Source organism: Cnephaeus nilssonii (genome assembly GCF_951640355.1).
Source record: "Cnephaeus nilssonii genome assembly, chromosome: 8".
Taxonomy (NCBI): domain Eukaryota; kingdom Metazoa; phylum Chordata; class Mammalia; order Chiroptera; family Vespertilionidae; genus Cnephaeus; species Cnephaeus nilssonii.
Window position 1 is genome coordinate 17,502,941 of NC_137079.1, and position 14,741 is coordinate 17,517,681.

Below are 14,741 nucleotides of genomic sequence, written 5' to 3' on the forward strand. Positions count from 1 at the left end.
CTGTTTTGGCCTTTCTATCCAGGAAAGCTTAAGACTGACACACAATGACTTTACTTACTGAATTAGAGTTTATTAAATTAGGAGTCAGTCACTGGAATGTGGCTTGTCTTTCCCACTGGGAGCTGGCAGTGCCATTTAAGAACACAAAATGTAACCGTGGCCTCTGTAGGAATGATACACAGAGCTGAGCCAAGAAGGCTCTTGCTCTTCCTGTTCTGCATAGGACCACTTCTAGCATTTGTTCTTCAGGCCTGTTGGGGTAAAAATGAAGTTGGAGGTACATCCACTGAATTCATTAGAGTCCCTTTGGGATAGAGCTGTCAGCAGCTTCATGTCTTGAACTTCTCTGAGGCATGTTGTGTCCTTGACTAAGAAATGTGTTTCCCCATGTGTCTGATAAAGTAAACATCTGTGATGCTAAAGGCATAGTGCCAGGCACATCTACGTACTTAGACACTGCTGGTAAATTAAAATCTGCCCTGGAGGATGATTGACTTGCCACAAAGTTCATTTGCCGTCTTTCATTTGCTATTTTGGGGAGGGGGAATTTTTTTCTGAGTATTTAATCATGGATATACATGTTTAAGTTTTTACCTCACTGTTTGGTGGGTTCTAATGGGTTACTTTGTGAATGAGTTAAGCCTTCTGTTATTACAGAGGTCATTTGCATATTCTGCTTCCTTCCCTGACTGTAAGCTCCCTGTGGTCAGAAACCACGTCTTACTTTTGTGATTCAATAGACACAGCACAACAAAAGAGTGCTTCGTTATTTAATGGATCAGATAAAAAGTGTGGTGGTGAAAAGAAAAGGAAACTGAAATGTTTTCAAATATACCCACGATTCTAGGTCCCAATTACCTAGAACTTATAGAAAAGCATGAATTACATGCTCAAGAAGAGTTATTTTCCAATACATTATGCATGACTTTCTTAAAAAAACTTGCTTAATGAACTTTACAAATCTAAGGAAGTCCAGAAAGGATTCAAAGCACATGGATTCCAAGCACTTGGATTTAAGTGACCTTTAGTTGTACTCATATCTCATAATGTAAATGTTTAAGAATTATTTCTCCTAGTCAGTATATCTGTTCTATCAAAGGAGAGAATATCCCTTCAGTGAGAAGTGACATACTCTGGCAGGTTCCTGAGAAAATGTTGGGCTTCACTAGAGTCTAAGAAATTTAAGTTGTTTCCATGTGTAAATAAAGTGTCAGACATCTTAGTTGCCTCTAATTTGATGAACAAAACGGAGTTGCTTTGAGCCTCTTTTCATCTATAGGTAAGTGGCAAACATAGGCCTAACAGTCCCCCCACCCCTGCATAACAGTTTCCTGTTGAGACACTAAAATAAGAATCTCTTCTATTTCTGAAATATTTACATAAGAAAAGTTTTTTCATAACCTAACAACTTTTATTATAAATGTTGGCATCATTTACTAGTATAATTTCCTCAAGAAAGCAACGTATTTATTAAAATTAGACAATTCTCGCCCTGGCTGGTTTAGTTCAGAAGATAGAGTGTTGGCCCACAGACTGAAGGGTCCCAGGTTCCATTCTGGTCAAGGGCACGTACCTTAGTTGCAGGCTCGATCCCCAGCCCTGGTTGGGGCATGTGGGAGAGGCAACCAATTGATGTGTCTCTCTCACATCTATGTTTCTCCCCCACCCTCCGCCCTTTTGCACTCTCTCTAAAAAAAAAAAAAGGAAAAATATCCTTGGGTGAGTATTAACAACAACAACAAAAAGTATCTAATATATGCTTACTATAGAAAGATAGAAAAAACAATAATAAAAAAACCATTAAGATCACTTTATCAGTGCTAAACCATATAGCTGTAAATATAAACATGTTGGTATATATATCCTACAAGGCATTTTCCCCCTCTCCAAATACATGTGTTGGCTCTTTATTTATAGAATAAAACCAAACAATGTTTGCGTATTACATTTTATAGGTGTAGATTAATCTTAATGTATCATTCTCTCTCTCTCTCTCCCCCCTCCCACACCCCTTTCTCTAAAAATGCATAAATAATGATTACAAAAAAATTATGTGCTTTGGAAATCACTGGCCAATTTGGGGGAGAAGAGGGGAAGCAAAAAATATTTTGAACAACAAACTTGACCTAATTGACATTTATAAAACACTCCACCCAATAGCAACAGAAAACACATTTGTTTGAGGTACACAGAACATTTATCATGTTCTGATCAAGGAATTGAAGGCGATTTTCTAAGAAGTTAAGCATATATCTACCACATCATCCAGCTATTCCACTCCCAGGTATTTACCCAAGAAAAAAGAAAAATATATGTCCATACAAGATTTGTACAGATTGATGTGTGAATGTTCATAATATTTTTTAAAAATATGTTTGTTTTTATTGATTTCAGAGAGGGAGAGATATATAGAAACAGAATCATTAGAGAGAATCATCAAATCAGCTGCCTCCTGCATGCTCCCTACCGGGTATCAAGCCTGCAACCTGGGCATGGGCTCTGATTGGGAATGGAACCATGACCTCCTGGTTCATGACACTCATGCACTGAGCCACACCAGCCGAGCTGAATGTTCATAGCATTTTATTTGTAAAAGCCCCAAACCAGTGTCTCATCTACAAGTGAATGGATAAACGAACTGTGATATATCCACACAACAGAATACTACTCAGTAATATAAAGAAGTAAAGTATTAATACTGATGTAACAATGTGAATGAATCTCAAAGTAATTATGCTACAGGGAAAGAAGTCAGACAAAAAGTATACATACTTTATGCCTCAATTTGTGTAAAACTTGAGAACATACATACTGTTGTGAAGGCAGATGGTAAGACAGGTGGAAGATTAAAGGGCATGAGGAAACTTTTGGAGATGATAGATATGTTCATTATCTTGGTCTGATGGTCTTACAGGTTATACATATATCAAATTTTATCAAATTATAAACAAGATATACAGTTTATTATATATCAATTGTATCTCAAAGCTGTCTAAAATATGAATGAATAAGGAAATTCTATATAATAAAAGGCTAATGTGCAAATTGTCCCCTCGACCAGGAGTTCAACCAGGGGGCGGGGCCGGTCAACCGTCCATAGCCCCTCCCCCTGGCCAGCCCACCTGATCAGCCCTATCAGGGTAGTCTGACTGGACCCCACCCATGCACAAATTTGTGCACCAGGCCACTAGTAGTAAAGTAAAGGATTCATGATAGTGGGGCTGTTTATATCACCACAGTGGTTCTTAAACCCTTACATGCAAGCGGCTTGATATATTTTTTTTAATTCTTTGTTGTTGAAAGTATTACATATGCCTCCTTTTTTCCCCCATTGACCTCTTCCCACCGCTCCTGTCCCTCAGCACAGGCCCTCACCCCCTCATGTCTGTGTCCATTGGTTATGCTTATATGCATGCATACAAGTCCTTTGGTTGGTATCTAATTCTCCTTCCCACCCTCCCCTGCCTTCCCTATGAGGTTTGATGGTCTGTTCAATGCTTCTATGTCTCTGGATCTATTTTTATTCATCAGTTTATGTTGTTCATTATCTTCCACAAATGAGTGAGATCATGTGATATTTATCTTTCTCCGATTGGCTTATTTCGCTTAGCATAATGCTCTCCGGGTCCATCCATGCTGTTGCAAATGGTAGGAGTTCCTTCCTTTTTACAGCAGCGTAGTATTCCATTATGTAGATGTACCACAGCTTTTTAATCCACTCATCTGCTGATGGGCACTTAGACTGTTTCCAAATCTTAGCTATTGTAAATTGTGTTGCTATGATCATAGGGGTACGTATATGATTTCTGATTGGTGTTTCTGATTTCTTGGGATATATTCCTAGAAGTGGAATTACGGGGTCAAAAGGCATTTTTAGTTTTTTGAGGAAACTCCATGTGGCTGCACCAGTCTGCATTCCCACCAGCATTGTATGAGGGGTGGCATGCCATTTTACCATGTACTGTGCTGGATCAGTGAGACGATCTTGCATGCTGATTTGCACTTTACAACCACAGCTAATGGAGAGTGTTAGTATTCTAGAAAATATTCTCCCCATTTCACACTGGAGGCAGGGGGGACGAGGGGAGAGTGACTCACATTTATATATGTTAACAATTGAGCATTGAATTTTTAAGTAGCAATATGATTTCTAATGAGGAGCTCAATCATATGGTATCAGCCTGAGTAGAGAAGAGGAATAGAAAATATGGGGTGAAGCCAAACCCATAGAAACAGAGAGTAGAATGGTGGTTACCAGGGGCTGGGGGAGGGGGTGATGAGGGAAATGGAGAGATGTTCAGCAAAGGGCACAAACTTTGAGTTAGAAGTTGAGTAAGTTTTGGGAATCTAATGCATAGCATTGCGATTATAATTAACAGTGCTGTATTATATACTTAAAAGTTGCTGAGAGTAAGATATTAAATGTTTTTGCCACAAAAGATAAATAGTAATTATATGATGTAAACGGAGGCTTTAGCTAATGCTGTGATAGTAATCATTTTGCAGTATATAAGTATAGCAAATTGACATGTACATCTTAGGCTTATGCAATGTTATATGTCAGTTACCTTTCAATGGAGCTGGGATAGAGGGATTAAAGGCCCACAAAACACACGAAAGTAAATAAGTAGAAACAAAATGTATGGTGGTGATAATTCGGTGGTTACTCGTTGCCAACTGATTAAAGACCAAATTTCTGAGCCAGTGACTTTTAATGTCCTCTGTGGTTTGATCCTATCTGTTCAATTTTTCCCACCTATCTTCCAGAATGCACTGTGCTATCCCCTCTTTATTGCCTTAGTTAGTGCTTTTCTCTGCACCATTCCATCTCACCTTTTATATCTATGTGGTAAGATCCTACCGATCCATTAAGTTCCCACTCAGATGCGAACGTGTTTTCTCTGATCCTCCCAGCTGGAAGTGGGTCATCTGTGAGCTGTATTTTAGCTGACATTAAGTACAGAGTTTGTACCCTGGGCCTTATAGGTATAGATCAGTGAGGTCTGCCCTTCTGTCTTGGAACTGGGAAGATGCAGAGTTAGGCATTCTGGCTACTGTTTGGATGTGTTTGATAAACTTTCCCACTTATTAAAATTACTGTAATTATCAATGCAGATGAGGGAAACAAAAGTTGTGTTGATTTTATTTTTGAGCCACATTCTATGTTCGTTTGGTTAGAGCAGAGGAGTGGTAGATTTTCTGTCTTTATGACTTTTTTTTAAGCTAACACTTTAATTATATGGACCCTCTCTTCCCCTCACATTTTTAGGACCAGGCAATTGCTAGTTGGGGAGGAAGTCAGTTTATGAATTTAAATCAGCTATAGGTGGTTCACTTTGAATAATCAACATAGAAGAGTTGACTTAATGGGAACTTAACATTAGAGTACACTTGTGTCATTGAAAGAACAAGAATTATGTAGGATTCATGGAATATTTGAAAAAATGTGTTTTTGAAGTTTCAAGTGAGACCTATTATCTGGATTCCACTCCATTGATCACTTCTCATATTTCTTTTCCAGGTCCGGACCCTATTTGTCAGTGGTCTGCCCCTGGACATCAAACCTCGGGAGCTCTATCTGCTTTTCAGACCATTTAAGGTACCTTTTCTGTCTTTCAGAAATTGTAAAAGGAAAAAGAAAGCTTCATGGGGTCTCTTTGGAGGAAGAAATGAAATGCTTGAGAAAGTACCCTATAAAGGTGATATTTTTAAAAGGTTAATGAGCAATGGGAATTTAACAGCTCAGCCCTACTTTACAGTGTCACTTAGGAAAGATGGAAGTGGCCTTTTGTCCTTCCAATAGCTAATCTAGACAAGTGTCTTCTCTTACTGATGTGGACATGTATCTGTCTCTTCCACGTAGAACAACCTTAGTGTCCTCTGGCAATTGGGGGTGTTTTTCTAGTATAGATCACCAAAAATATTACCAATTGCTCATTATGTATTTATATTTCAAATGCAATAATATAAATCAAGTCCTTTCCCTAGGAGATTATTAGTTGAAATAGTTCTATTGGTACTAGTCTTTGGAGGCAGAACTAGGCTTTTATGAATTAGACTAGGAACCTAATACCATATTTGTTTCATGAGAAAAATATTGTAAGTTTCAAATAAAGTAAAAACAATATTGTAAAGTGTTGCTTGGCATAAGGGGAAGCTTTCCTGGTGCTTCACGAAATATTTAATGTAGTGTGACTATTGAGATACAACTACTTTGGAGATACTGAATGAATCTGGAATTGAAAACTTAACAGGAAGTCAGACTAAAGCTGAAATAACCATGCATGCTGCCTACGCAAAACCTTGAAGGTTAGCCTGTGGAGGATCGGAAAAGGCTGGACTGGGCAAATTGTGGGCTGGAGGCCTTGGCCCTCAAGGAGTGAACCTGGAAGTCATGGTAAACTCAGGGCCTGTGTCTGAGCTGGTTGTTGAGGACATGTCAGCCAGTGATGCCAGCTGGGGCCATACTTATGATTAGGCAATGGACCATCTTGATTTTTTGTTAAAGTCCATCCCACTTGAAGCAGGAGCCCAGCCAAGGCAGGTTGAGGAAAAGTATCTAGCTTTTCAGGGAGAGGGAACAGGATGTAATAGCTGAAAACAGCAGTGTTAGGAAAGGAAGAGAGAAGATCGAGAGGGCAGCCAGTTAAAACCAACAGAGATAAAATAGAGTCTAGCTTATATGCCAAGAAGGCATCATACAGTGACATGATTCCATTCTGACAGACATCCCCTTAATGCAGCGATTTTTCCACCTTTTTCATCTCATGGCACACGTAAACTAATTACTAAAATTCTGCGGCACACCAAAATATATTTTTTGCTGATCTGACAAAAAAGTGTATAATTTTGATTTATTAACACCGGGAAGCTATTGTTGTTTTGGCTGTTGTCTTTTTTTTCTTTTTTTTTTTTTAACAATCTAAGGGAAAAGAGGTTAGTGCTCCTGACTAAATAGGCAGGTATTACATGTTTTAAAAATTCGTACAGTTAAAAATCACTGTCTTAATGCAGTAATAATGTTGACGGGTCAGAAGAAACAGAAAGCTTAAACATGAGATTAGCTGAGAGGAAGTGTGAAAGAAAGAGAAGATGTTACGGGAAGAGTGCCAACTTGATAGAATTTCCTGACTTTCTTCTGCAGGGTTGCAATTTTTACTATCCCTTTTGTAGGATGAGGACATTTTAAGCTAATTGATCTTCTTGACAAAATACTATTGTGTTTATGTATATGGAGAGAGATATTCAACTAGCAAGCCCCTTATATGAATTATCTCATTTAATTCTCATCATAATCCTTTAAAGTGGGTTGGCCTCATTTATTCAAATGAGGAAAATGAAACTTTGAACAGTTGAATAAATTTTGCTCAAGTTTACACACACAGTAAATGACAGGGCCAAGATTCGAACCCAAGCAGTCTGACTGCCATCCCTGCTCTGAACTACTGTGTGATACTAATTCTCTTCTTGTGACTTGAGAGCACAATATAGTCCTGCCAGTGGTTTGTACTTGAGTGAAATATTCATTTGTCCTTTCCGCTGAGGCCTTCAGGGTGTTTAAACCTCTGGGTTTTTCAGAGAAAGCACCTTGAAAAAGGAAGAGGCAGGGCTGTGAATCATGACCTCTTTGTCCAGAAGAGCTCAAGGCCTTTGAGGTAAAATGTTTACAGTAGCTAATTGGTCACATAGTTCTATGCTGGGAAGATATGAGGATGAATCAATCCCAACATTCTGCCCAGAAATGCTTCCCTAAAGTCAGGACCCTGCTACATTCCTAACAGCCCTCTTTTAATTAAAGTTCCTGAAGGTTGACCCTGGTCTGCAAATCTGTCTCTATACTGATATGTGCGGTGGTCAATCATGTCAAGTGGTGTTTTCCCCCCTCTGTGTCATCCATCAGTGCAAGCCACCCGCTATTGATTATTTTCAGAAATAAACACACTTTGTTGTCCTTATCCTGAGAAGCCAGGGAGGGGTGAAAGGAGGTTTTGAAAGGGAGTGTTTCTATCTTCCTTGAAGATGAGCTCAAGCAAAAATCCAGTAGGGCATTTTTGTCTGTCCCAATCAGAATACCAGTATGAAAATTGGCTGGTTCAATAAATAAGCAAAAGAACTGAAAAAGAAATTTTAAAAACCTCAACAAAATTTAGCATCACTACCTGCTTCACCTTTCCTGGCAGTTTTGAAATTTTGATGAGTAGGTTCTACCTAATGCATTCTTTTAAAAAAAAATAATGTTTTTATTTTTTCAATTAGAGTTCATGTACAATATTATGTTAGTTTCAAGTGTACAACCATGTTGATTAGACATTTATATAACTTACAAAGTGTTCACCAAAACATAGTGCATTCATAATGTTTAATTATTGTTATTTTATAGCAAATACATGACCAAGTTATCACATACTCTTACCTTCCTATCTTATTAAATTTACCTCCTTCCCTCTCCTAGTTCTATAAAACAAAGAGATCTGCAGTACACAGACACCAATTCCCTGTCATTGCGTAATTTCATGAAAAAAAGAAGGGAAAGAAACATAAAAATGCATGAATTTCAGGGTTTGGTTTCTTTTAGGCCCCAAGTCTGCAAACAGACATATGTACACATGGGTGTGTGCATGTGTGCCTGTGTGTACAGTTTGCTTTCCTGATTAATTTAAAAGGCATTTGTGAAAGAGGTAGTCGATAGTCATAAAGGATAAAGAACTTATTTTTACTTGAGAAGATGCTATTATAATCCCCCCCCCTTTTTTTTTGTCTAAATGTGGTTCTTTTTTATTTTCAGGGCTATGAGGGTTCTCTTATAAAGCTCACATCTAAGCAGGTAAGAATTTTAAACTTGGATATTCATGGTCACTTCTACAATAAGTTTGAATTGACTTTCTTTAGGAATGTTACTAGTGCTCAACATTCTTTATTCCCATTAGGATTTTATTTTGTTTTATCTTTAAAAGATAGGGTGAGATTGGTTAGGAATTAGCACAGGAAAATGGCTTGTAATTCCATAGTCTCCAGCTAGGATGTCTGGGACTAACCCCAAGGAAGACAAATGTAATGCATCCAGCATAGTTATATTGGGGCTTATTTGTATATTCAAAAGTAATTATTATCCAAATTCACTTTTATTCCCAATTCTTTCCTGTTTGTGTGTGTTTTTTTTAATAAGGTTAAACAGGCAGCCTTTCACAATCGGTATGAGTATCTGGTGATGAAGAATCATGTTCTCTCTCAAACCCCGAATGGAGGTGGTAATCAGTAACCCTGGTAGTTCCTGCAAACTTCTTAAAATTTTCAGCTGTATGCTTTTTCCCCTCTAATGCTGAACACTCAGCATGCTCACCTCCCAATCACTTTTTGACACTCAGTGGGGTTTTCTCTGGTTCATCAGGAATAAGCTATGTTGCAAGTATCCTTCTGGACTAAAAGATAGTGAGTCCAAAGGGATTATGACCCCTTTCTCTTCAGTTGGACCATTATGGGATTTGCCATGGAAATGTTCATCTGTAATTTTGATCATGCAGTGAGAGTACGGGCTTTTATCATTGTGTCATTGTAGTCCTTGCACTGACTGTGTACCAGAAGGTGATTTGGTTCTCTTTCTACTTAAAAAGATGAAGAAACTGAGGGACATTGAATTAATTTAGAAAAGTAGAGTCTCTTGACCCAAGTTTTCCTCTATTCCCTTGTTCACTGCTGCTCACCTTCCAACCCCTTCTAGATTATTTTATGATTCTCTAACACCCTAGCTATATGCCCTTGAAGAACCACACTCACAATCCCTTTGATTCGTGTTAGAAATTTAGCTAAACCACTGAGTCATGATTCTTCTGGACTGGCTTTCTTATTTCTACACAAATGCCTGTGGTCATTTCTTTATCTTAGCTCTTCACTTTGATATCACCTTTGACCCAGAAAAATAGATATCCCCTGATTTTTTCCCCTTCATATTTCTTTTTCTTTCCTCAGCCTGTAGGTTTTGTGAGTTTTGACAGTCGCTCAGAAGCAGAAGCTGCGAAGAACGCTTTGAATGTGAGTACTTGCGTAATCATTTGGGGGTTTCCTTATGAGGTGGTGGGAAATAGCGGAATCTCAAATGGAAGGAATATGACTTCACAATCCAACAGGAAAGGATTCGTCAATTTAATGAGCCCTCTAAAGAGATTTTTTTTCCTAGAATTGTGGTCAGATGTGCAAACTATTCAGTAACTTTGCTCTACTCTAGCTTTTGCTATAAGGCTCAGAATACCTGATAATGTCTTATTTTAGTTCAGCCCAGTCATATCCCATGGGGGTGTACAGTTTAGTTTGGCCATCACTGTGCTCTCAAAGGTAAGCCTAAGCCAAGAAAACCTTAAAAAAAACTTGGCTTTTCTTATTTCATGAGGTTTTATTTTAGGTATGTGGCTTTTTGTTTTTAAACAGGTCATTGTCATTATCCTAACTGATTAAAAACTTGTATATATGGTTTTCCTGAAAGGCATGCTGCATTGGGATATAAGTGAAAATAAACTGTAATTGAATAGACATAGCTGCATTTGGTTTGTTAGGTATCTTCTCTACCATATGTTATGAAGCATTTACCAGTTTTACCTTAGTAAATACTTTCCCCCTTTGGTATGTTGAAAAACAAAACAACTTAAGGGAACCAAGCTGAGAGAGTGTGGAAAGAAGCCAATTTAATTTGGTCCAGATGCTGAGAGCAGACCCTCAGGTGAGGAGTCTCCCTGTGCACATGCACCAGTGAAAAGCTTGGCTCCATCCTGCTCCAGGCAGTTGGCCTAAGCAGCTGTGGATGAGGGTTGATTAATGTGGCCAAAAGTGTCTAGGGTGCTTCTTGAAAGGAAAGTGGTAACTTAACTAGTTGTACTCTGTGTGTCATGGTGAAAGCTTCTGTGAGCTTATCACTGGCCTTTGTGTTGCTTTAGAGCCTACCAAAACCCTGCCAGTTGCTCTTCTGAGCTCCTGCACGCTAAGAAACCATGCTGAGGAGGTTTGAAAAGACCCGATGTCCCATTGACTTGGTGGCCCAAGAGAAAGGGGGGTCAACATAACAGTGTCATTGTGACACAATCTTGAGAGGTTTTGGGCTTTGGGAAAAAATTAATACATTCCCAGAAGAAATAATTTGCTTGTTATTGTTGGATTTTCATGAAAACATACAGGAATGTCTTCGGAATCCAAGAGTTCCAAAGAGCTTAGAATTTTTCTGGATTTGGATAAATGACCTTCTGGTTAAAACAACGGCTCACTTACCCTGTCCTCTCCCGCAGAACAAAATGTAAACCAATTATTTATTGAGTACCAGTGGTACACACTAAAGCAAAGTGTATAGCTGAATATTTAAAAAATTATTTCATGATTTTTCTATTACATAGATGCAACCAGAATTTTCTCATAAAAAGAAATTTTAAACTCAAAAAATTAAACCACAGTTTCTATTTAAGCAGTGTTTTCTTTCATTCTAACCAGGTGACATCTTTCTAAATTCAGAAATATTTTAGGTTCTTCAAAGTTATGTTAGATGACATTTTTACCAGGTTCTTTTCATTGTTCTTATAAAGGAAGTAACAGCCGTTGAAACTTGCTCACAGAATGGAGTCTACATTGCCTTCCTTTCTCTTTGCTAGGTATATGAAGGTGTCACTGACCCTCTGTCTGAAGAACAGCAGGCTTTTATAGTTAGTTACCTCTCTCGTCTGACTTAAGGCAACAGTCTCTTATGAGCTAGGTTATTAAATGGTCATAGTCATAAGCTGTGATTTCTTGCCTTCTAAGCAAAGTATAGCAATATAAATTCAATTTTTCTTGGTGCCTGAGGGTTATATAATTTAAAAGATCAGGTATTGAACTATGCTGTAACATAATGATAGAGATATTTAAGCCCACCCCTATGCCAAATGGCCCCAGCTCATTGGCTTTCTTGTCCTGAGGTCTGGTTTTAGGTTCTTCGTGTGCTCAGCTCTTCTTCTTTTTCACTGGCAATAAGCCTTCCTTTAGCAGCATCCTCTCGCTAATCATTAATTTTGTTTGTTGCTCATATATTAATAACTTGGAAAGAACTCCAAGCAAAGCAGGTCTAATTCTGTCCTGTTCTGTGGACTTAAGGGTAACTGTTAATATTTACCTGAGGAGTATTGAACCTTAGCTTTCTTCTGCTCAGAGGCTGTCTTGTGAGTATAGGGCATATATTGATCTCCTAGTTGACCTCTTTCTCAGTGTTTTAAACTTTTAAGCATAGAGTATTAGAGGTCTTTGTACCTTAGAAATCACCTTATTGTTATAGTTGGGGGAACTGAGACCTAGAGAGAATGGCTGCTACCAATAGAAGTAGGCCTCTTGTATCTTAGTCCTGGTGGCATTGACAGACTGTTTAATTCACGCTATCTAGGACAAATGGCCGTGGCCATGTTTGGTGTGTGACTATGGAGCAAGGTGACTTCTTCTCTTTGGAGAGAGAATCGGCCCATCTATATATATAAAAGCCTAAGTGACTGTTTGACTGGTAGATATGACATGCACTGACCACCAGGGGGCAGATGCTCAATGCACAGGCATGGAAACATGGAACAGACTGATGAATCTCAGAGGGAAGAGGGGAGGGGGGAGGGTGGGAAGAGATTAACCAAAGATCTTATATGCATCTAGAGGCCTGGTGCACGAATGCTCCAGTGGGGACCCTCGGCCTGGCCTGCAGGGATCAGGCCAAAACCAGCCCTGTGCACATGCACCAGTGGGGTCCCTCAGCCTGGTCTGCAGGGATTGGGCCGAAACCGGCAGTCTGACATCCTCCGAGGGGTCCTGGATTGCGAGAGGGCACAGGCCAGGCCGAGGGACCCCACAGGTGCACAAATCCGTGCACTGGGCCTCTAGTTTAGGATAATATACTGTATCATGAAGCTGACACATCTCTATGGCCCAGTGTATCATGCTTGTTTTCAGGGTCATCTTTTCTATTTAGTGAATTAAAAATACATGATGCTAATAGCTATTATATTTTCTCCTCGTGTCTTTTGTCCAGGCAGTTCTCTTAAATGCTTTTCCTCAAATTTCTTTGGGGAAAATTCATTTTGTAATGTTTTCTTTGTCCCATTAAGAAACTTAAACCTCAATTCAGTAAATCCTTCTATATGGAATAGTTCATAGTGTTATGAACCACTTCTCCATGTTGGAGAGATTATTTTCTTGTTATGATTTCTGTCTTGGTTACTCTCTGATTCAATTATTAGTATTAGTAATTAGTCTTTTCCCATAATGACTGATTTTTAAATCTATTTATTTTCTTCCATTTTTGTATTATGCTCCAGTCAATTTGATAATTTTATGGAAAAGCTCCGATTGAATTGAGTGGCAACATTGAACTTGTATCAGGGGATGACTCCTATCTTCTAAATTAAGTACAGTATATTTTGTTTTTATAGCAAAAATTCCCAAATTAAGCTAAAAATAACTCGAACCCAGGCTTTCCGTCAGGTTATCGGTGTTACCATTAATCCTCATGATTAGAAACCCTGTTGGTTTTTTAAACTGGCAGCAAAGTATCTGACCTATTCTTCATCCTCCACACACGTTAGTAATTTCTGTACCAGCAGTTTTCCATTTTCCATACTAATAGAAGGGGGAGATGAAAACCTAAAGTATCTAACTATTTTTATGATTTGTTTATAATTTGGGAAGGTAGATTAAATACAGAGTTAACCTGGTGAGTAAAAATTTGATTTTTGAAAATTTTAAGACGAAACACAGGAAGCAGGGTAAGTCTAAGGATAAAGATTCTGAGCAGAGGTGAGATTAAGTCATCTCTGGCTATTCCTACCAATTGTAAAGACCCCATTATTGCTGTTGTTGCCTAGGTGAAATCATGTCTGAATATAAATAAAAATTATTAGTAGTTAGCACTTCGGATTAGCAGGCTCATCGTACTCCTTGCTTGTGTACAGTTCCTTAATGAGCATCATCTTACACCGGTACTTGGGAATTGCTCATCTGAAGTACTTGAAAAGATTGTGTGTAGATTCTTGTGTATATGTGCCAATTGTTTTATATCTCTCCTCCCCTATTTCTAAATAGTTGTTATGGGGGGTAGGTATTATATTAGGACTAGAGAAGTCTGATGTTATCAAACTATGTACTGCAAATTGTCTTAACTAAACATTGCTTAGGCTAGCAGTACTTTGCTTTACTCTCAAACTAGACTCATTGATCTAAGTCAGCAATTTTTCAACCTTTTTCAACTCATAGCACACTTAAACTAATTACTAAAATTCTGCAGCACACCAAAAAAATATATATTTTTTGCTGATATGACAAAAAATAGGTATAATTTTAATTCGTTCACATTGGCTGTTGTCATTTTTATATTTGACAATCTAAGGATCTAAGGGAAGAGAGGTCAGTGCCCCAGTCTTAATAGTCAAGTATTACATGTTTTAAAAATTCTTACAGGACATCAATGGAAAATCGTTGATCTAAGTCATCTCTAGTTATCATTGCACCCCAAATCCATTGAGTCCATTGACTCACATACTATATAATTTGCCCTTAAAAATTTTTTTTCTTTTTTCAATTACAGTTGACATTCAATATTATATTAGATTTAAGTGTACAGCACAGTGGTTAGACATTTATATAATTTATGAAGTGTTCCCCCGGTAAGTTAATATCCACCTGACACAATGCACAGTTATTACAATATATAGTTTGCCTATTTAAAATGTACAATTAAAATTTTTTGGTATGCTACA

At 38.1% G+C, this 14,741-nt stretch overlaps 1 protein-coding gene across 4 annotated transcripts in view; it reads left to right on the forward strand.

The window, feature by feature from the left end:
• Positions 1 to 14,741, forward strand: part of RBPMS (RNA binding protein, mRNA processing factor) — a 181,915-nt gene that overhangs the window by 65,820 nt on the left and 101,354 nt on the right. For all 4 annotated transcript variants that reach the window (XR_013813888.1, XM_079779286.1, XM_079779285.1 and 1 more), the window contains exons 2-4: positions 5,522 to 5,599; positions 8,786 to 8,824; positions 9,967 to 10,029. Coding sequence is in view for 3 of the 4 variants with exons in the window: in XM_079779286.1 (XP_079635412.1) it covers positions 5,522 to 5,599; positions 8,786 to 8,824; positions 9,967 to 10,029 (180 nt within the window). In the remaining variant the exon portion in view is untranslated. The remainder of the gene's footprint in view (positions 1 to 5,521; positions 5,600 to 8,785; positions 8,825 to 9,966; positions 10,030 to 14,741) is intronic.